Below are 23,254 nucleotides of genomic sequence, written 5' to 3' on the forward strand. Positions count from 1 at the left end.
ATAGCAAATGAAGAAGCACAGCATGAACAACTATAGCCGGGCTGTGACAAAGAGAAAGGTAGCATGAAAAAGCTACAGAGAGGTGAATGAGAAAGAAGCTAAATCAAACTTGCGATGGAAGATTTGAGAAAAGCTAGCGCATCATGAGCGATGAAAAAGAAAAGCTAGCGCATCATGAGTGATGAAAAAGAAGACTAAAGCAAGAAATGTTGCAGATTGTAAGGTCGCCATAGAACTTGTCGTGGAGAAGATGAAGCCTATAGTTACAGAGCAAGTGGGCCCCTGGTTAAGCTGCCCAACCACCAGGCGCAATAAAGAGGGCGTTCAACGCCACCTAGAGCATGTGCAGGATCAGAGAAAATGCCCACGGGTGCAACCAACAACAAATTGTTTTTTTATTAAATTTTATGGAAAGGTCTACAACCTTTCAAAACGTCAAAGGGTCTATTTTGATAAATCCCTTGCTCACATGCTTTTTAAGAAACATATACTTTGTACTTGATTACACACACCAAGAACCTGTTCATATGCTTGAACACGGTATTTTGTGACTTTGATCCCCACACAATAGAATGTATTATCTTAGAATATTGGCCAAGTATTGGCTTTATCAGCTTTTCAAAATGAACCTATGGATGTTATTTTTCATGAGGGTCCGTTGCCCAGCTGTGGCCAAAAGGCATTGTATTTGTTTCACCCATGTATATGAGGGCAACCGTGCCCGAGTCTGCGTGCTCAAAACGAGAAATTTTTGTATTCACCCATTGGTATGAGGGTTGCCCTGCCCGAGCTCACCTAGAAGCTTGAAATGGTTGTCGCGTGATGTGTGCATGAGCGATGCATGTGTGAGGTGCATGCGCATAGGTTGGTTCCCACCCGAACTTCCATGTTCAAATCAGACTGAGTGGTTCCGCTATGAGCGAGTCAGCTCAAAATGGACTAGGTGTCTAAGATTGTAGACACGCGCACACATGTTTGGTTGATGGAGACTCCAATGTATCTTTGAGAGGGAGTGTTGAGAGAGGTAGCGATTGTGGTTGTGGAATGCTACATTTAGATGGGTGATGGGTGAGTTGTGGAACACCTCGATTAAGAGGGGGTGTTGAAAGATGTAATCGTGGTGTTGTGTGTATGTGGGAAAGCACCCTAGAGGTGCAAGATATTGTGGTGAGATAGGAATGCCACATGTAATATTGAATGGTGTGTGAGTGTTGACCAAAAGAGTGGAAAAGGGAGTGCCACATGGATGATAATGTGTAAAGTGGGATAAGGCTAGAGGGCCTATATCATTGTACGGTTCATTGTGATATGCAATAGAATAGAATCAAGTGTTGAGTGTGCAATCTCTCTCTCTCTCTCTCTCATGGAGTTTTTAGTGTGGTTTAATCCACCTTAATTATGTTGCTTAATCATTGTCTATCACCATGATCAATCCCATTTTAGGATTGTTAATAGTCCTCATTGGACCACACACAATTTTATAAGGCACCTACATTAAGCCTAAGAATTAGTCCTCATTGGCACCCAATTTTATAAGGTATAAGTTTGCTGGCAAAGAATTAGTCCTCATTGGACCACACACATCATTGTATACGAGTTGTATTTTGATTAGCTCTATTTGCTACATTTTTTGGGAAATGTTGGTGAGAAAATTTTCTAAGGATGCATCCTTCACAAACATATCTTGTCCGTGGAGATCAATTTAAGGAAGATCCTCTAACATTTCATGTTTCTGCAAAAGCATCAAACCATCAATCGAAGTGTGGCCAAACCTAGCATGCCAAAACTAGGCATCTTTCATTGCATTAGAAGTGTCTGCCAGATAAGCAACATCACACTTGTTATACATGTCCAATTGTACAAACCATTAGTGATTAAAGATCCAGTAAGTATAATCTGGTTATCTTGTTCTCTATCATGGACAATGTATTTATTATTAGATCTCATAGAATGGGGAACCGGACTCACACACATACAATGCTCAATGACAAGAACACAAGGGTGTAGAGTGTGAGAGAGAGTCGCAAGCTCAAAGGAGAAAGATAAAATCTCTCTACTATAAGTACAAAGAGAAAGTATAAATGAGTAAGCAACCCTAAAATGTGAGTAAGGTTACTTATATACTAGCTAACTCTAAGGTAGGTAGCACTGTTCACACTTGGATGGCTATGCAAAAAGAATTAGGAGCGTAAAAGTGCCCATGGCATAAGTGTATAACCTCACGGGTGAAGTACTAAACGCCCAGTGGTACAAACGTGAGGTTTACACAGATTACATATCAATCTTTGAAAGGGAAGAGGCTCAAATCTTTGCAAAGGCCTTAAACTTTTCTCGTGTAAGGCTTAAGTGAAAAGATCTGCCACATTATCATGTGTAATATAATAGATCAAATTGATCTCTCATGCATGGAGTCTCTCTCTAACATGATGAGCTAAATGTGAGAGAACCTATGAAAAGGTGAGAAGAATCTACTGGGAGAGAATAAAGGGTAGCATGAGGATATTTAGGAGGTGTGGAGATATTTTGGGAGAGGTGGAGAGAATCAAGCAAAAGAGGTGGAGTGAATCAAGGAGAAATCAGTGGGATTAGATGCTTGGATGTAAACTCTATAAATTGAGGCATTGGCCTAATAAGAATTTGCTGGTTTTTGATTATCCATGCCTACATTAAGCTATCAATTAATTGCTCACTAATCACGTCTTAATTATTATCTAATCTCTTTGTTAATGATGTTGATTCTAGCATTTGATCCACCATAGCTCATCACATGGTATCAGAGCCTAGCCTAGAATCCATCAAGTTTATGAGCCCATTATCTAACTAATTAGGATTAGTAGATGATTAGAAAATAATCACTTTTTTTAAACTATTTTCAACTAGCCCTCTGTACCCCCAGCCAGTGGAGGGGCTTGATCTCCCTCTAGGGCAACATTAGGGCAAGCCCTTCTAGGTATACATAGCTAACACTCTAGTGCTCTAGCCCATCCAAACAGAATTGCAAAATTCCTCTTGGGACTAGGGGTTTTCAAGGGTGCTCTACAAGCTGGTGAAGTCAGAATTTGATTTGATTAAGTCTACAGTGAGATCCAAGCTCTTCATCAAATCTGCAGGTGACTTTGGTAAAATAGAGATTAAGCATTCAATGTTTAGTCAAATCTTTGGTTTCTTGGCTTAATCCTCTACTAGACTAATTGCTATTGATGGCCTTGAAATCATTTGAGCTCATTTGAACTCTAAGGCCTCAGATCTAGGCTCCCCGTATACTCTGTTTTCTACACACAAAATAGAGGATTAATTTGCTAATCAATGATTAATCAATGCTAATCACTATTTTTTGGTGTAATTGAGGGTTCAAATCAACCATTAGGTATCTAATACAGATCCCTATAGCTTCATATTGCAATTCGGAGATGGTTTGATATTCCAGCTATTCCGTACAAATTGGTTACCAAGTCAATATTAGGTAATTTGGGAAAAATCTCACATTTTGGGAATCAATTACTCCATATAGTTTTGGATATATCTTAAACATACTAACTCCAAATTTGTCGAAGATCATAGATTTAGATTCTACTCTTCAAGATCTTTCCGATGATATGTCACATGAGGGGGTTTTGACAAACTTTTGGACAAGTTCACCATGCTCTCATTTTTCAAATGGGAATGGGATTTTTTCCAAATTATCTAATATGGTGTTTACCCTTGATTTAATGTAATTTCTGATGATTTTATACTGATCTATTGTAATCATCTCCTAAACACCAGATTGAGTTGTAAAAGGGTAGATTGAGTTGTAAAAGGGTAGACACTGCCCTTGAATCTTGAAATTGGATCAAGAGGTAAGACCCCCTTCACATTATCATGAGTACGGGGCACAAGAAATAGCCAAATTTAATGGGGAGCAGTTTTACACATGGCAGACAAAAACCATGTATCTGCTCATGAGGAAAAATCTATGGGGGCTAGTTGAGGGAAGAGATGAATGCCCAGAGGTGAGAGGGGAAAATGAGTGGAAGAGCAAGAATGAAAAAGCATTGGGACTTATTGCACTCAGTTTAAATGATGAAATCATTCATCATATCACAGGGATACAATGGGCAAAAGATGCATGGGATGAACTCAATAAATTATTTGGCACACAAGCTAAAAATTCAAAGATAAATCTGTTAATGCAATTCTACAAATTGGGTATGAAGGAAAGTGAATCTTTAATCACACACTTGAACGGATATAAAAGCATTATGCAACAACTGGTAGCTATTGGCAAAAAGATAGAAGATGATGAGGCACTAGCAATGCTTCTGAAGAGTGTGGACAAAGGTGAATATGAAAATATTGTAGCAACACTAAAGAATGTACCTGAATTGAAGCTACACGAGATAGAAGGAGCTCTACTAGAGCAAGAGAGCAGAGGCAAAGAGAAGAAATGGCTCGACTTAAGCAGGAGAAGAAAAAGCATTCTTCACCCGAGGAGGATTCTCTCGAGGACGAGGACGAGGAAGAGGCAGAGTAGGAGGAAGGACCTTCACTTGCCACAATTGTGGAAAGCCAGGACACATGGCAAGAGACTGCTACAGCAAACCCAGTGGAGAAGGAACGACATCGACAAACTTCATGGAGGCTCCTAAGGAAGTGAAGTCGAATCATCTTTTCAGAGAGAGAGAGAGAGAGAGAGAAAGAGAGAGAGAAACCCCACAACCCAATGTAACCTGCCCCAACAGAGTAAAACCACCTCTAAGCCATCGATGATGTAGGCCATGTGGTAGATGTATGTGTGAGCACTTTAGTCAAGGTCACAGGCACTTGTAGTAGCCTTGGACGACACAAGGAGAGAGAGTGTGTCAAGGACTATGAGTTTAGGGACTTGAGGCAGCACTGGTCGCTCGCGGACTATCAAGTAAGAGGGAAACTTGGTATAGGGTCCAGGTGTGCTAGAAGTATTCACTTGAGGAGGGGAGGTGTTGAAATATACAAGTGAACAGGGTGTGTGCAGGAACAAGCCCTTGGCTAGAGGCTGTAAAAGAGAATCTGTAAATGTGAGAGAACTTGTGAAAAGGTGAGAAGAATCTACTGGGGGAGAGAATAAAGGGTAGCATGAGGAGACTTAGGAGGTGTGGAGATATTCTGGGAGGTGTGGAGAGAATCAAGCAAAAGAGGTGGAGTGAATCAAGGAGAAATCAGTGGGATTAGATGCTTGGATGTAAACTCTATAAATTGAGGCATTGGCCTAATGAGAATTTGTTGGTTTTTGATTATCCATGCCTACATTAAGCTATCAGTTAATTGCTCACTAATCATATCTTAATTATTATCTAATCTCTTTGTTAATGATGTTAATTCTAGCATTTTATCCACCATAGCTCATCACATTGCTATAATTTTAACAATCTCGACCATTGAAAAATCTTGTTCTTCGAGGTATAGAGATGTAATCTCATCCGTCCACATATCTTGTTCGAGATACCAAGATGAAATCGAAGCCATTCAAAAACCTCGAAAATGAGATACATCAACACAATCTGACCCGTCCATTCATGCACATTTGAAGATGTGATTCCAGGCATTTATATATCTCGATCGAGGTATGAAGTGAATCTCGACTGTCAAACATACCTCGATCATGGTAATGACCCAAAATCTAAGCCGTCCACCATGTATCTCGAAGAACGAGGTACTTAATTCAAATCATAGTCGTTAACAATCCTAAAATCAAATGTGTATCTTGGTCATTTGTCTCACTAATCCTAAAATCGCACGTACATTCAGAGCGTACATCTTGCAAACTCTAAAATGCATGCCATCGAACCTCGATCGAGGTTATAAAACCGGAAAGTTTTTTTTTTGCCTCATTTTCACACGTCATTTTCACTCTCCTTGCTCTCTTGATTTGGATTAGCAATTAGTGGGCTCATTAGCATTGTTTTATAGCTTCATTAGTGCTGCTTAGCACTAAGCATTGGACCTTTCACATTGACTTGCCCGTTTGTGTTAGGCTTAGGTTCTAGCATAGAGTCACATGAGGAGGGCCGCTCGTCTATTGCGGACCTCATCCGTGGAGATAGACCGCGAGTTAGCGGCTATCTGTAGGACTGCTAGACACACACTGTCTACATTACATATGGTGCTAGACTTGGAGGCGATGCTATCGTCCCTTCGTAGCCTTCACAATACTGTTTATGTAGATAAGTGGATAGCCCACCATCACACTGCTTCTGTGTCACATGGCCTGACATATCGTCAGGTCTGTGATCTTTTGGTCCGATTAGGGATGGAGCCTACTTAGATCTTTTCTTTGATAGTCGCGGGATGAGGCCTAGGGAGGGCAAGCCCCTTACTATTTCCTGGTGTTCGCATCCTCGTATGGCGGCACATATCTATAGTCGATATGTTGTGGCATATGGGAGGATGTCGAACAACTGCTAGATTTTCATATACTTCGCAAAGCAACTATATGCAGAGTTTGTCTTAGAGGAGAAGGTGGATTACACTAGCCATCGACCTAGTGGCAGTGCTCTGGCCGAGGCCGTCTCCAGGAGACCAGGGTAGGTGGCTTGATGTGAATGGATGAGATGTGAATCGGGATAGATGTGAATGAATGAGATGTAGGGTGAGACCAACCCACCTACTATTGTAGGGGGCATTTTTTAAAGTGATCTCGCCCCTAAATGTGTGAATAGACAAAGTGAGCCCGATGAAATGTATCCTAAGTTTCATGTGTGCTGGCACTAAGGCAAAGAAGTTTGTTCGTGCTCACCAAAGGCTACTCTTTGCCCAATGCCTAATGTGGAATTACATGATCCATGGAGATTGTGATGCGCTTGTGCATTATAGAAAGTGCTATGTTTGGGTTGATGAAGTTGGAACTCTTTTCCTTGGTACCCGAGACAAAACATAACCAAATTCCTAAATGGATCCTATCACTACAGTGGTTGGTGGGCGGTTGGCTAACCCATGGGACTGGATGGGGTTAGGCTGGACTGATGGATCCCTAAAATGAGACTCAATTCAATTATGGTACGATAGATGAAGTAAATCCCGGACAGTCCTTGTTCTATGGAAAAGACTCAACGGTTGTGCCTCTCAATGAGGAAAAAAGCATTGGTCTCTATGATCCAAGTGCAAGTCTTTTCCTTGATCTGACCATGTGACTTACGGATTCAGTCACATCAATTTGGTTAGTGATGACCTTGACTACGTTAGAATAAAAATATCCTAGAGGAATCGCCCGTGCTTTCTGGGCTTTCTAGGCGAGAGAAGTTTTTACGGGTTTGGTTTTGGAAGAATCGAGGGATTAGTCTCTTGTCTGGATATTCGTGGGCGAGGCCCTGAGAGGCTCTGTCCCACACAAGAAGTGCTACTTCCGCTGCTAGCACCCCCGAATTTGTTGCGCGGAGGGGGCAGGGATCTTTCATCCATCCCACAAGATATGTGCACCCTTATGCCATCTCCTAGGATCTTCATGTCACTTCAGAAGAGATTTAACAAACTCATATGCTTAAAATCCATTAGCTCAAGACTCTCCACAAATTAACAACAAAAGCATAGCATAAACAAATAATTGACAAACATGGAAAATAAACAAGAGTATTGGGTTGAATCTCCCTTGGCGTGAGAAGAGGCTCCCATACCTTCTCACCCATAACTTTTGTATTGATTATTCACGGTACCCCTTTACAAAATTAACTTCCTTACAAAAATAGCTCAAGGCTTGCAAAAATAGAGAGCTTGCATGACATGTGCACAAAATAGTAAAAGGGGTAATAATAGTGTTTGAGCCTATATAAAAAAGGTAAGCATACCAAAATGATATGGACAAGGAGATTGGCGAATCCAATAAATACTAGAATATGAATATGCTAAATGGGTGTCACATGCTCTTAGAGATCCCATTGCGGTCCAACACGTCCTACTCAAGCTAATGTCCGCCACTCAACTATCGCCTGTCTATAAAATAAATGTCAGTGCACACAGCTGATTACTAGATTAATCCTGGCTATTTAAATTGAGCGCACACAGATGACTAAACACATTAGTCCTCAAAGATATCAAGCATAATCTAAACACAAAATGTACCCCCGATAAGTATACAACACATATATGGATTTAAATAATGCTGTCACACCCACATTCCAATGCACGAGTAATGATTGCATAGGCGTCCCCATTTGATCATAGAGGAAATACATCCTAACATTCCCTCTTGCTCGGGTTGCAACTTAGTTGCGTGTTTGGTAAGAGCGGATGAGATCTAGGAAAGAATGGAAAAACCGCTTAGCATCCATCTAGCATTTTCAATAGGATGGTTCTTGAAGCCCACAAGATACTTGACAAGTGTGTTGCCAGTGCGTGTAGTGGTGGTCTTATGGTGGTCAATAAAATAGACTCAGGGTTCGAGACATTCTTCTTCATCTCTACTAATTCACGAGGTTCTTCTAGCATAGGATGAGAAGGTAGAAGTCCCTTGAATGGTCTCAAAAGACTAGCGTGAAAAGAATTATGAATATGCCAATTAGAAGGTAGCTCCAATTTAAAGGCATTGTCATTAATATTTGTAATGATCTTGAAAGGTCCATAAAATCAAGGAGCTAGCTTTAACTCTATAGGGTTAGTCTCTACAGACTCGAGTCTCCTTTTCTCAATGCGAAGAAGTACATAGTCCTCTTCATTGAATATGGCATGCGTACGTTTACGATTTGAATATTTCATGTACTTTTCTTGAGCCTTCTGAATGTTCTCTTTCACTTAACTATGGATTTGTTCAAAGTCTTTAACAAATGAGTATGGAGTCTCTATAGAATGTGAAAGACTAGTTGTAGGAGTTGGCAAAGCCTTTCCATACTATCTCAAAAGGTGCTTTCTTGGTAGCAGTGCGAGGATAACTATTATATGCAAATTGCAAAATGTGAAAATTCTTATCCCACTGCTTAGGCTGAGATGCAACATAGGATCTAAGCAAATCAAGAATGGTTCTATTTGTAACTTCAGCTCAACCATTTGACTCAGGATGGAAAGTAGTAGAAAAATCAAGTTTTGTACCAAAATTGTCCAAACAATGTAGTCCAAAAATCACAACAAAACTTTTTTTCTCTATCAGAGATAATAATCTTAGGTAATCTATGATGCACAAAGAGTTGTTTAATGAACATATGTGAAGCTTGATAAGTAGTTAATGTCTTTTTGCAAGGAATGAAATAAGCATGTTTTCTCAATCAAACAATAGTCCAAATCATGTCATTCTTGCAGTCAAAGGAAAACCAGAAAGGAAATCCATGCTTATTTGTTTCCAAGGTTCATTGTTGGGAATGGGTAAAGACATAAGAAATCCAAATTTCTTTCCTTTATGACTTTTTATCTTTTGACATATAACACATTCAGAAACAAACTTTGCAATGTCACGATGCATGTTAGGCCAAAAGAAAACTCTAGCAACAATTTGAAAAGTAGAAGAGACACCTCTATGTCCAACATAAGAATGTTGATGAGATTCTTCAATGATGACTTGCCTAAATGGTCGAGTGATGCACAATTTCTTTTGAAAGAATAGAAATCCATCAACATATGAGTAATCTAAATGCAACAAACAATAATTATCCTTCATTTTGTTATATGCATTATAAAAATCAGAATCATTTTCATAGGTTCCTCTCATGTTATCAAATGAAATACCCTCAATAACAGATATGTTGTTAATGCTAGGTCTCCTACTTAAAGCATCAACAAAAAACATTTTTGCATCCAGGAGTGTATTGAATAGCTGGTTTAAAACTTTGAATAAAAGATGCCCACTTAATATGTCTATCCGCAATCAAAGGTTGTGAAAGCAAGTGTTTGATGCTTTGTTGATCAGTTTAATACTAAATTCTGAACCCTTGAGATAATGCTTCCAAATTTTAATGCATGCATGAACACAATCAATTCTTTGTCATAAGTGCTATAATTAATCTCAGACAGTTTCAATTTCCTACTCTCGAAGGCAATGGGATGATTGTCTTGATTGTCTTGCATAAGTACAACAATAATTCCATATCTACTAGCATCAGTGACTACTAGAAAGAATGGTCTAAGAAAATCAAATAGTGTCAATACAGGTGCATGTGTAAGTGCATACTTAAGAGCATTAAAGGATTTCTCATGCATGTCAGTCCAATGAAAACCCTTGGCCTTTTTCAAGAGTTCAGTCAAGTAATGAGCTTTGTAAGCAAAGTTTTTCACTATAATATGAACATAATCCAAGAAAAGATCTTAATTCATGAATGTCCTTTGGTCTTGGCCAAGTTCTAATGGTCTCTATCTTCTTAGGGTCAACATGAATTCCATCGGCAGACACGATGTGCCAAAGGTATTCAATCTCTCTTTAGAAGAAATCACTCTTGTTTGGATTGGCAGCATAAAGTTGATTCTCCTTCAAAAGGTTGAACACTTTCTCTAAATGATGTTCATGCTCATCTTCATCTTTTCTAAAGACTAAAATATCATCAAAGAAGGGTGCTCCATATGGTGAACTACTAGGCCTAATAATTTTTCTATCAAGTAAGTTCTCTATCTGATTATGGATCTCTTTTTGCTCTAAAAAGTTTATCCTATAAGGAGCTCTACAAGGTGGGATGCTACCAGGAATAAAGTCTATCCTATGGTCTTGTGGTCTCAAATTAGGTAAACCTGGTGGTAGCTCATTCATGAAACAATCCAAAAATTATGAAATGAATTGCTCGTGCAGTTAGTCCTTAGGAGTTGTTTTAGAAGTAGTAAGCTTGTTAACCAAGACTAAATAAGTCTTCTCCTTTTTCCTCATGGCTTGCTTAGCTTGGGTGCGGCTAAGGAGTGCACATCCACTAGATTCCCTTAATCCTTTAAGATAGTCACACTCACCATTGAAATAAAATGATAAATCATGAGAGTTGTAATCAATGCATGGGTTGTGCTCATGTCTCCATGGCATACCAAGGATAACATCATATGAATGCAAAGGTGCAATGAGAAATGTCCGGGGGGTTGCTTGTAAGGTGCAATGGTGGATGATACAACATCTTTCACTTTCTGAGTGCAATGGTATTTAGTCCCTTCAAATGCATTTTTAATCTTGTACATATAAGGAACAACATCTAATTTAAGGTCATATACAAGCTTTTCGGAAATAAAATTGTGTGTACTACCATCATCATGCAATATGTTTACTTTCTTACCCTTAATTTGTACCTTTCATTTTAAGAAGCAATGAAGAGAGACTTTCTTTTTAATGAGTTTAGGCATACCTTGATCATCGTATTCCTCTTCTTGTTCAGAATTACCCACTTTCTTTAGCGAAAAGTTGTCATCGTCCTCATCGTCTTCACCATCAATCATGTTGACTTGAGCGGTGGGTTGATTCTTTTTCTCTGGGCAATTGATTGCAATGTGTCCTTGTTGTCCACAATTGTAGTATCTCATGATTTTAGGTATTGAAACTTGCTTTGGCTTCACATCTTCACTCTTCTTCTTCTTCTTGTTGTTGGCACCTTGTTTGTCATTGTTAGAAGCTATGCTTCTATTCGCATTGGCATTCCTGTCAAACTTACGCGATAAGGAACAAACTTTTTAAATTTGTTAGTATGAGACTCATGTAGTGGTTTGTTCTCCTTTGGGGCTCCATTCTTTTGCTCATAATTGTGGGCTAAAGAGATAGCCATGGATAGTGAGTGTGGTTGAAACATGTTGATCTCCACCCTAAGTGTAGGCTTCAATCTGGCAATGAATTTATGCTTTTGGTCCTTCGATCGCACTGTCTCAATGGCTTGAAGTTGGATAAGTGTTTGCCAAAATTTATCCACATACATCTACATAGTTTCTTTGTCAAGTTGGCATATCATATCTCATTGTTGATGCACCCTGGCTTTGTATTGAGGTGGAAGAACGTTTTGTTTGATGAGCTTTTGAAATTCCTTCCAAGTCCTTGGTCTATCCCATCCTTGCTTGATGGCATTCTACCATAGAGATGCACTTTCAACCAAATGGTTGGCGACACATTTAACTTTGTCCTTCTCAAAAAATTCTTCCCCCAAAAAATAGTCATCAAGTTGAATAAGCCATGACAATACAATCTTTGGTTCCTTCTTACCATCAAAAATTTGAAAAGTGAATGAATTTTGACTAGTCTTCTTGCCTTTTCGTTCTTCTTGCGCTCGAAAAGTCTCTTCGAAAAGTCTCTTGGATGATATGACTGATGTCCAATTGAGGCTTAGCACTTTGTTCATGTTTCTTGCTATTGACTATTTGCTCTAGTTCCATTCTTTTAGCTCTTTCTTGGTTGAGTTGAGCTTGAATAGATTGAAGTTACTTCATGATTGTTGGGGGTTGTGGATTTGCCATGGTGTATGAATAAGAAGAAGAAGAATAATAAAATGCACAAATTGATAATATTTACGATAAGAAAAGGGAAAATAATTACGAAAAGTAATACTTATTGCCTTGTTCAAAATTTGAAGTAAGTCTGAAACTTTGTGGAATTCAACGTAGAGATGAATCCGTCACCAAAAAATGGTAGCAATCTGTCAAGTGTAATACCAAAGCTAGGACCACACCATGGTGAAGTAAAAACTTTTAATTTTTGTGTGGAAGCTCTGAATGTTCTGAGAAAAATGTGGGGAAAGACCACACGTCAAACGCCATTCGATTTGGAGGTGATTTGACCACTTTTTGGTAAATTATGGGCTTCGGGAAGTCGTTTTTTAAAACTGAATTTGAAAATCTTGCAATTTTGAGATGTGATTTTTTTGAGTGAAACGAGTATGAAAAACTGAGAATGTTTTTAGCTTGAAGCAGGGCCAAGTTCGGATGAATTGGGGCTGATTTTGAAGGGTTTTTAACTTAGAAAGGCTCCACACATGAACATGAACCATAGCTTGGCTTTTAGGCTTTTGTGCATGGAAAGAAATAGGATTTTTGTAAGCCATAGATCTTGTAGGTTCACCTCCACCATTGCAAAATCAAAATCTCCGATCCTTGACAAAAGTATGCAAGTGTGGAGTACTTTCTGAGCAAGGGGCCGAGCTGAATGCATCCAAGTTCGGAGTAGATCTTCAATTCGGAGCAGTTTGCAGATTTCTAGAGCTTTAGAGCAGCCAACAAGCTAGCTTTTTCATATTTGACTTTGGACTTACTTTGAAGCTTGATTAAGACCTCTTAATAGTGATTAAGAAAAAGCATATAAGTGTTGCTTCTTCAAAACCCACTTAGTTGAGGCTTTGTTTAAGCTTTACTTGTCCCTTTTAGAGTTGATTTGATCAGTTTAGTTAGCCCTAAAACTAAGGTCTTGGACCTTCCAAAAAAGCTCCAATTTGCTGAAATCCTGGCCCTTTAGTGTGCTTGCTTCTCTCCAATTACAATATTAACTGCAAGTAAATGTCTTCAAGAGAATTCATAGTCTTCCCATCATTGGTTACCCACGCTCTCATACCACTTGCAGGATCTTTGTACCACTTGAGAAGAGATTTAACAAACTCATTAGCTCAAGAATCCATTAGCTCAAGAATCAACAAACAATATGAGCTAATGGATTACACTTGAGCTAATGATTCCACAAATTAACAATAAAAGCATAGTATAAACAATATGAGCTAATGGATTACACTTGAGCTAATGATTCCACAAATTAACAATAAAAGCATAGTATAAACAAATAATTGAAAAGCATGGAAAATAACCATCAACAAACAAGAATATTAGGTTGAATCTCCCCTAGAGTGAGAAGAGGATTCTTTACCTTCTCACCCATATTTTTTATATTGATTATTTACGGTACCCCTTTATAAAATTAGCTCCCTTACAAAAATAGCTCAAGGCTTGCAAAAATAGAGAGCTTACACAACATGTGCACAAAAATAGATAAAGGGGTAATAATAATGTTTGAGCCTATATCAAAAAGGTAAGCATAGTATTTATTGGCAAAGCCAATAAATACTAGAATGGGTATCACATGTTCTCGGAGATCCCATTGCGGTCCAACACATGTCTTGCTCGAGCTAATGTATCAACGCACATAGCTGATTAATAAATTAATCCCGGACCATTTAAATTGAGTGCACACGGTTGACTAAACACATTAGTCCTCAAAGACATCAAAGCATAACCCAAACACAAAATGTACCCCCAATAAGTATACATCACACATATGGAATTAAATAATGGCATCACCCACATTCTAATGTGTGAGTAATGATCGCAAGGCGTCCCCATTTGATCATAGAGGAAATAAGCACATAACATGGAACACATCCTAACACCATCCATGTATCAATAAATGCTAACATTCCATGTGCCACTTTGTGCTTTTCATGTGCTAGCTTTTTGACCACACTAACTTCACCTTTTACATGCAACCATACAAATTAACCTTTGAGCTAGGACCCTTAGTCTTTCTTCTTCCTTTTTAATATGCATGCTCTCTTCCTTGCTCCACACTTGTTGCACTATGGCACCACATTTCTCAACAAAATGATCCAAGATCCTCTTATCAACTAAGCTTTGGTTTACACCATTCAGGTGATACTCGAGGGAGTGTTGCTAGCAGAAGACATAAGGAATCATTAGACACAACTTACAATGAGGAATGCATGAGGGATCCATGGATAAAAGAAGAAAAAGTGCAGACTTACAGTAAGGATATGTAAGTGTAGACTTACAGTAAGGATATGTGGCTACTATAGAGGAGATTGCAAATCCTATCATACCACTCTCACCAATAAAGGAGAACCTCCCCAACAATCTGTTTGGAAGAATCTTAAGCTATCTATGTATGAACCCTAGGATTTGCATAAATAGAGCAAATCTGAATACTTACAAATAGATTTTGAAATGTATACAACTTACTTTGCACAATACAAATAGGGCCAAAATTTGCCACATACAACTCATCTTTATTCAATTCCATTTGTATACATACAACTCATCTTTATTCAATTCCATTTGTATACATAAAACTTAAAAGATACATCAGACTATGATTGTACATTGATTATGTACATGTACAATTATAAAAAATCAAAAACTTATAAAAACTTGCAATCTTGAATATTTGGGAAAACTGTTGAGATTTGGGTCCATTTTCAAGAGCTGAAAAGGATTAATATTTCTGAGTAAGAGTGGTTTACTCTTGAACCAATTTGATTAATGCACTTGAGGTCAAGGAGAATTCTAGAAAACAATGTTCATTTGAACGATAGTACATCAAATAATCCTCTTATCAACAACTAAGCTTTGGTTCACATCATTTAGGTGATACTTAAGGGAGTGTTGAGCTAGCCTAAGACATAACCTTTAGTCATAACTTATAGTGAGGTATGTATGAGTGATCCATGGATCAAAGAAACAAAAGTGCAGACTTACAGTAAGGATATGTGGTCATAAAGGAGATTGCAAATCCTATCATACCCTCACCACCAAAAGGAGAACCCCCCAATAGTCTGTTTGGGAGAATCTTAAGCTATTTATGTATGAACCCTATTACAAAAGACTCTATCTCAAGAAGGATAGCTTGATTGATGAGGACTGAGAGTCAAAGGAGGATCCTAATTTAAGAGACCTTGTGATTGGTTAGCCACCAAGAGTAGGGGCTTTTGGGATGATTATTGCCTTTAACTTTGGGTATGTGCAAATAGAGACTATTCATAGATATAAGATTCCTCCCTAGCCTCTCAAGATATCTAGCATCTTCCCCTGTAATCAAATCCCTCTTCAGAAATATAAAAGATCTTGTTTCTACCAGTTTTGGCCTAGAGAGAGAAAATCTTCTAGAGAGTGGTAATTCAGTTTTTAAATATTTTTGGATGAAAAAATATCTCTTCTTATTAAAATAAGTTTCCCTGAAACAGAAGTTCAAAAAGATTTTCAGAAGCATTAGAAATTAAGTATAATCTGTTCAAGAGGCCTTATCCTAGGGGGGTCAAGATTTTTTTGAAATTTTAAATTAAGGTTCCTATGGACCAATAAGATTCATCCAAATGTAGGGAGGAGATAAATGGAAGAATAAAAGGAAAATCCCCCAAAAATGAGTAAATACTCACATAAGATGAAGAGTTGACTAAGGACAAGGTTAATAGATAAAAAAGAGATATTTAGAAGAAATGATGCATTTTTGACACCTCAGTATGGGGGAATTCCCCTCATGAAGGAGGTGCCTATTTCACATGTGTGGGAGAGTTTCAAACTCCCAAATAATGAGATATTTTTATCTCTCCTCTCTCCTGTTTTAACTAGATCCAAAAAGTGGACTAAACTGACCCAAAAATGGTCAAAAATTAACCAAATTGATCTGGAAAGTTCTAGAATCAGTTGGCCACTTTTTCTTATAAATAGAAGCTTTCCCCTTTGTTGAAGCTCAATAGTGTTTTTGCACTATTACCCTACTTCTCCCAAGAGCCAAAAACTCTGAATTTACTCATAATTCATTAGTTTTTGACCTTCCCTCTTCTAAATATTGGTGGCCACTCTTGTTTCAAACAAGAGTAGATCCCTCAAACCATCAAGCCAAAGGAAAGCTCTCAAATTCCTTGTAAGTTGGAGATTCTTCTCTTTTCTATTTCATTTTATGATTTTTTATGATTTTTGTCTTCTCTAATATGAATATGATGTTATGCCTCATTGAAAAAAGGCATTCCCCTCTCTTCTTTTTAGTAAATCCAACCATTCTTTATCCTAGATGAATGATTAATGGATAAAATCAAGTTTTTCATAATGTTTCCCTTTGATAAGTAGAAAATGTTTACATTAGAATGATTTAAATACTCTTGGTGGTGAACTTCTAATTAATTTTAGAGAGTTAAAATTTGAAAAATGGTCAGCCATACAAAAGAGGTTATGGCGAAATTTTCTAAAATTGTGAAAAATAAATTTTACTTTTTTATTCAAAAAGAGTAATTCCCATCGTATATGTATTCTTAAAGTGCTATTTTCATCCTAGGTATAAAAAAATGCTTACTAAAAATATTTTATTAAATTCTATGCATAGAAGGAAGCATATTGAAAATTTTTTTATTTTGATTATTAAAGTGTTATTTTCATCATAAATTATTTTTTTTCATAAATGGATGCATAAAAGAAATTCTTTTATATTAAAAGAGTGATTTTCATCATAAATGATTTGTATGCATAAATATATGCTTAAAAGATTTTTTTATATTAAAAGAGTGATTTTCATCATAAATGATTTGTATGCATAAAAGATTTTTTTATATTAAAAGCGTGATTTTCATCATAAATGATTTTTATGCATAAATGGATGCATAAAAGAAATTCTTTTATATTAAAAGAGTGATTTTCATCATAAATATGCATAAAAGATTTTTTATATTAAAAGTGTGATTTTCATCATAAATGATTTTTATGCATAAATGGATGCATAAAAGAAATTCTTTTATATTAAAAGAGTGATTTTCATCATAAATGATTTGTATGCATAAATATATGCATAAAAGATTTTTTATTAAAAGTGTGATTTTCATCATAAATGAAAATCATAAAATATTTTTATGCATAAATGGATGAATAAAAGAAATTCTTTTATATTAAAAGAGTGATTTTCATCATAAATGATTTGTATGCATAAAAGATTTTTTATATTAAAAGTGTGATTTTCATCATAAATGATTTTTATGCATAAATGGATGCATAAAAGAAATTCTTTTATATTAAAAGAGTGGTTTTAATCATAAATGATTTGTATGCATAAACATATGCATAAAAGAAATTCTTTCATGTTAAAAGAGTTATTTTCATCATAAATGATTTTTATGATGATAAAAGTGTGACTTTCATCAGAGAATCGGATTTTATGCATATAGAATTTTTATAATTAAATAAGGGTTCTCTTTAATCCTCTGTTAATTTCTGCAAAAAATGAAAAAATGAATAGTAGATAATATGTGAGAGGAAATTCTACTGTTTCATATTCACTAAGATGGGAATGAGAAAATTCAAATAAACTATCGAAGTCGGAGATCGAGATAAATGATTATTTTATTCCTCCTACGAATTCATGTTTAGTTTAAAAATCTATAAGCAAATATTCAATGGACTAAATTAAGAAAAAGAGAAATTGAAATATTACCTTTCGAGAAAGATAGTTAAGGAAGAACCTTTCTAGACTCAAACTCTGATTCAGACTTTTGACCAAGACCTAATTCCTTCATCGTCAGTTTCGATCAATGACGATGTGCCCAGTTCAGGAAAAATGCACTCAAATCACCCACCGAATCTGAAACTCAGTTGAGACCTTTGATTTTGATCTGAGGATCAAGATTACAGAATTCAAGGAATTTTGCTTGGGAATCCAGACCTGTGATCTAGAAGTATTGGGATACGAAATCAAGATATAACTATTGTATTCAAAAACAAAATCAAAACTGAAAACTTGCATAGAAACCCTGTTTTCTTAAAGGACTGTCTTACGCTGGAGGGAGCATTTGGCATATGTGTTTATCTAAGGGAAGTTCGGTTGCAACAACAGCTGGCGGGGAGTGTTCAAGGGACAGCTCATGTGGCAAAAACCTCCCCCAGCTTGGGTATGGTGAAAAATGGTGTGCTTCCGATACAATGGGCGAGGGCCGATGAAGCGGTCCCTGAGTGAAGTACTAGGACACCTAAGGAGGATCCTGGAGTGGACACCCATGCGTATGTCGTGGAAGATATATATGAATGTTGACGAAATGATTATTGTAATCTATTACTAGATCTCGTTGCTGACCAGCTGGTCCCAACGGAGAGTCCAGAGTTGTACTCTTTTTTTTTGAAACAAGGGATTGAATGGAAATTTTGAGTTATGAAATCTATGACCATATCTGTTTTGTCAATGGATTATTTTTATATTAAAGTTTTAAAGAGGAGTGTGTGCGTACCTGTTTTCTAAAGCTAAACTTTAGAAAGGCATTCAATTATGGGTGGATGAGTACTTGTTTAGTTCTACCGATTCCAGTGACCCATGGGCAGGATGGGGTAGGCTAAAATTAGTGGAGTTTTAATAATCAAACTGAAAAATCTTAGGATTACGCTAGGATTCGAGTAGTTAGTTAATTCCTTGATAAATTTCTCAATTGAGTGGATCAACGGCTGTGCCTGATCTTGATTAGGAAAAAAGTATTGAATTGCTCAGATGATCAAATTATATCAGCGATAGTTTCCTTCTATCTGGTTTATTCAGGTGAAGGATAGTTTAGGTTTTGATCTCGTTAGAAAAATTCGTTAAGAAAATTCAAAAAGGTGGAATCGTCCCTACTTTCCGGGCATGGGAAATTTTCTCGGTTTCGGTTTTCGGAGTGACCACCAGCCTAGTCTCGTGCCCAGACATTCGTGGACGAGGCCCCAAGTGAGAAACCCTGCCCCGGGCATGAGGGGGCTGCTTCCGCTGTTAGCTACTGGGAGTCTGCCGGTGCGCGGAGGGGGCAGAGGGACCTCATTTTCATCACATCACATTCATTCATTCATATCCATCACATTCATTTATTCATATCCATCACATTCATTCGTGCATATCCACCACATACATTCTCATAATCATCCCATCACATACATTATATCACATCACTTCTATCCACATCATATCTCATTCATACACATGTTATCTCATTCATCCACATCCATCCAATCGTTCACATGTACGACTACTCACATCTACCCGACTACTCACATCTATCCATACATTTATATTTATTACTTCACATCCACATATATTCATGTCACATCACATCTCTTTACATCACATCACATTCTTTCACATACACATCCATATTCATTCTTTCACATACATCCACATCCATTCTTTTACATACATCCACATCCATTCTTCACATCCACATCCACATCCACATCCATTCTTCACATACACATCCATATCCATTCTTCACATACACATTCACATCCATTCTTCACATACACATTCACATCCCATATCATTCATTTACATCCTGATTCACATGACATCACATCTCATCCATTCACATCCCGATTCGCATCACATCTATTCACCTCACATCTCATCACCTCTATACACATCACATCCATCCATCCATTCATTCACATCCATCTGATTCACATCACATCTCATCACCTCTATTCACATCACATCCATCCATTCATTCATTCACATCTATCTAATTCACATCACATCTCATCACATCTATTCACCTCATATCTCATCACCTCTATTCACATACATTTCATAGAATTTAAGAGAGTTCTAATTTTGATATAAAGATTCTTTATGCATAAAAATCAACTTCAGTGGGAATAACACTTTTATAAAAATCCTTTTATGCATCTATTTATGCATAAAAATCAATTTCAATGAGAATAACACTTTTGAAATAAAAAAAATCCTTTATGCATCTTTCTATGCATAAAATCAATTTTAATGATGAGAATAACACTTTTGAAATAAAAATAAATCCTTTATGCATCTTTCTATGCATAAAATCAATTTTATGCATCTTTCTATGCATAAAATCAATTTTAATGATGAGAATAACACTTTTGAAATAAAAATAAATCCTTTATGCATCTTTCTATGCATAAAATCAAATTTAATGAGAATAACACTTTTGAAATAAAAATAAATCCTTTATGCATCTTTCTATGCATAAAATAAATTTTAATGAAAATAACACTTTTATAATTAAAAAAATCCATTATGCATCTTTCCATGCATAGAAATTAAATTCAATGAAAATAACACTTTTATAATAAAAATTTCCATTATGCATCTTTCTATGCATAGAAATTAAATTCAATGAAAACAACACTTTTATAATAAAAATTTCCATTATGCATCTTTCTATGCATAGAAATTAAATTTAATAATTAATATCAGTGATATCCATGCATATTCATAGGTGAATATGTACATGGAGTAAATTAGAATATTTCTTTTAGAATGCACAAATGGTGGGAATTACTCTTTTCGAACAACATAAAAATAAACTTTCTTTTCCACAAAATTCTAGAAAATTTTGCCATAACCTCCTTTGTATGTCTGACCATTTCTCATTTTCATCATTCTATTTTCAACTTAAATTAACCTCATTCTATTTTCAACTTAAATTAACCTCATTCTATTTTCAACTTAAATTAACCCCAATTAGATGTAAAGGACTCTAATCTACACAATTTTTAATTTTCAAGAGAGTAAACAATAAGAAAAGTTTAATTAATCTTTTTGTTAATCTAAGATAAAGAAGGACTGAATTGTAAAGAAGAGAAGGGGGTGGCCTTTTCATGAAGGCATAACATTAGAATTTACTTCAATCAACTATAAAACAAGAAAATCAAGAAAACCATAGATTTAAAATTATAAAGTAAGAAAATTTAGGCTACATGGAGTTGTAAACTTTCCTTTGGATTGAGGGATTGAGGGTTCTACTCTTGTTTGAAGCAAGAAAGGCCACCAATTGCTTTGGAGAGGATTAAGCCAAAAACAATTGAATTATCAAGAAAATTCAATGTAAATGGCTCTGGTTTTAGGAGTAGAGTAACAGTGCATAAAACACCATTAAGCTTTTACAAAGGGGAGGCTTCTATTTATAGGAAAAAGTGAGCCTCTAACCAAGCAAACTGATTCTAAAATTTTCCAAATCAGTTTGGTCAATTTTTGACCATTTTTAGGTCAGTTTAGCTTACTTTTTGGATCTATTTGAAACAGGAGAGAGGAGAGACAAAAATATCTAATTATTTTTTAGTTTAAAACTCCACCACACATGTAAAATAGGTGCCTTCTTCATGGGGGGAGATCCCCACACTGAGGTGTCAAAATTGCATCATTTCCTCTAAATATCACTTAATTTTTAACTAGCATAAACCTTGTACTCAGTCAACTCTACATCTTATGTGAGCATTTACTCATTTTTGGGGGTTTTTCTTTTATTCTTCAATTTATCTCCTCCCTACATTTGGATTAATCTTATTGGTCCATAGGAACCTTAATTGGACCATAATCCATAAATTTCTTAAAATATGGACCCTTAGGCTAAGGTCCTTTTTACCTATTTTCAATTAATTCCAATCGCACATTGGAAAGTTCTTTTTGAACTTCTATTTCAGGGGAAACCATTTTAGACACTAGGAGGATTTTTATATCCAAAAATATCTCATTTTTGAATTACCTCCCTCTAGACATTTTCTCTCTCCAGGCCAAAATAGGATAAAACAGGATCTTTCTTTTATTTCAAAGAGGGGAATAATTATAAGATCAGAGAAGGGGAGGTTCTTAACACCTGCACACCTCAAAAGCTGGACGAAGGAATCGTACATCCTATCCCACTTAAAAAACACGAGATGTCCTCATCTCGCAGAATTAGAGGACAACTCTTTCCCTTAAGATCCAGCTGATTCTGGGGTTCCTTATAGTCTGGTGAACCCAACAGAATCCACGGAAAAAGATCCCTTATATAGAACTCATCAATCAGATAACAATTCATTCAGAACATATCATTCATATCTTTAACACAATAATGGTCCATTAGACCAAAACTTCCATCTGAACAGTCCTTCATGGGAATTTTCAATTATATAGATTTTTTAAATTTGATATCCCTTAACTTGATCCACTGGGTCAAGTGTTAACAGTAGCAATTTGTCTCAGCATAATCCACTAATCTCATAGTGATTTGCTGAAGTCATTCTTTCATTCCAGTTATTATGAACATTATCACAGGGACTCATCCCATTCATCCTCATTGTGGTTTTGCTCAGCTTATTGCTTTTCAACCGAAATTCAGGAATCATCATTTTTCAATTAGAATCCAAATCAACTCATCAGTTCTCAACCAATATTTTAAAATCATATCCACATTCGAATTCATCATCTGGAAAGCATTTTTGCTTATAATTTCAAGATCTTAGATTTACTCGTATATACTGCCAGTAAAGAGCTGTAGTTGTATCCTCGGTATATACGAGTAGTCACGGTCCTTGGAACTATAAGGTAAATACCATCATGTCTAGGCCTCAAGCAAGTCAAGGATTCCATATAATTGCAGTACTTCCAATCAGAAGACCCAATTAGCAAATTATGAATTTCAGTCTGAATAACAATTTGTATAAATTTTATCGCATATTTGCTACTTCATAAATTTTTGACATTTTTGGCTTCTTGGTTGATCCACATTAGCTAATTTGCTCTGATACCAGCTGAAAGATCCATGTCCCCTCTGCGCAATGAATTCAGGGGTACTAGCAGTGGAAGTAGCACTTCTTACGTGGGGCAAGGTCCCTCACTCACAGACTCACCCACGGA

The 23,254-nt window shown here is 36.5% G+C and overlaps 1 protein-coding gene across 1 annotated transcript in view; it reads right to left on the reverse strand.

The window, feature by feature from the left end:
* Positions 1–8,577: 8,577 nt before the first annotated feature.
* LOC147624540 (uncharacterized) overlaps positions 8,578–23,254 on the reverse strand; it is a 40,645-nt gene continuing 25,968 nt past the window's right edge. The window contains exons 3-4 of the mRNA XM_086819843.1: positions 11,253–11,570; positions 8,578–8,741 (exon numbers count right to left, since the gene is read on the reverse strand). Coding sequence (XP_086675969.1) covers positions 8,578–8,741; positions 11,253–11,570 — 482 coding nt within the window. The remainder of the gene's footprint in view (positions 8,742–11,252; positions 11,571–23,254) is intronic.

This window comes from Cibotium barometz, chromosome 25, assembly GCF_041138505.1.
Source record: "Cibotium barometz isolate CiBa-2024 chromosome 25, ASM4113850v1, whole genome shotgun sequence".
Lineage (NCBI taxonomy): Eukaryota > Viridiplantae > Streptophyta > Polypodiopsida > Cyatheales > Cibotiaceae > Cibotium > Cibotium barometz.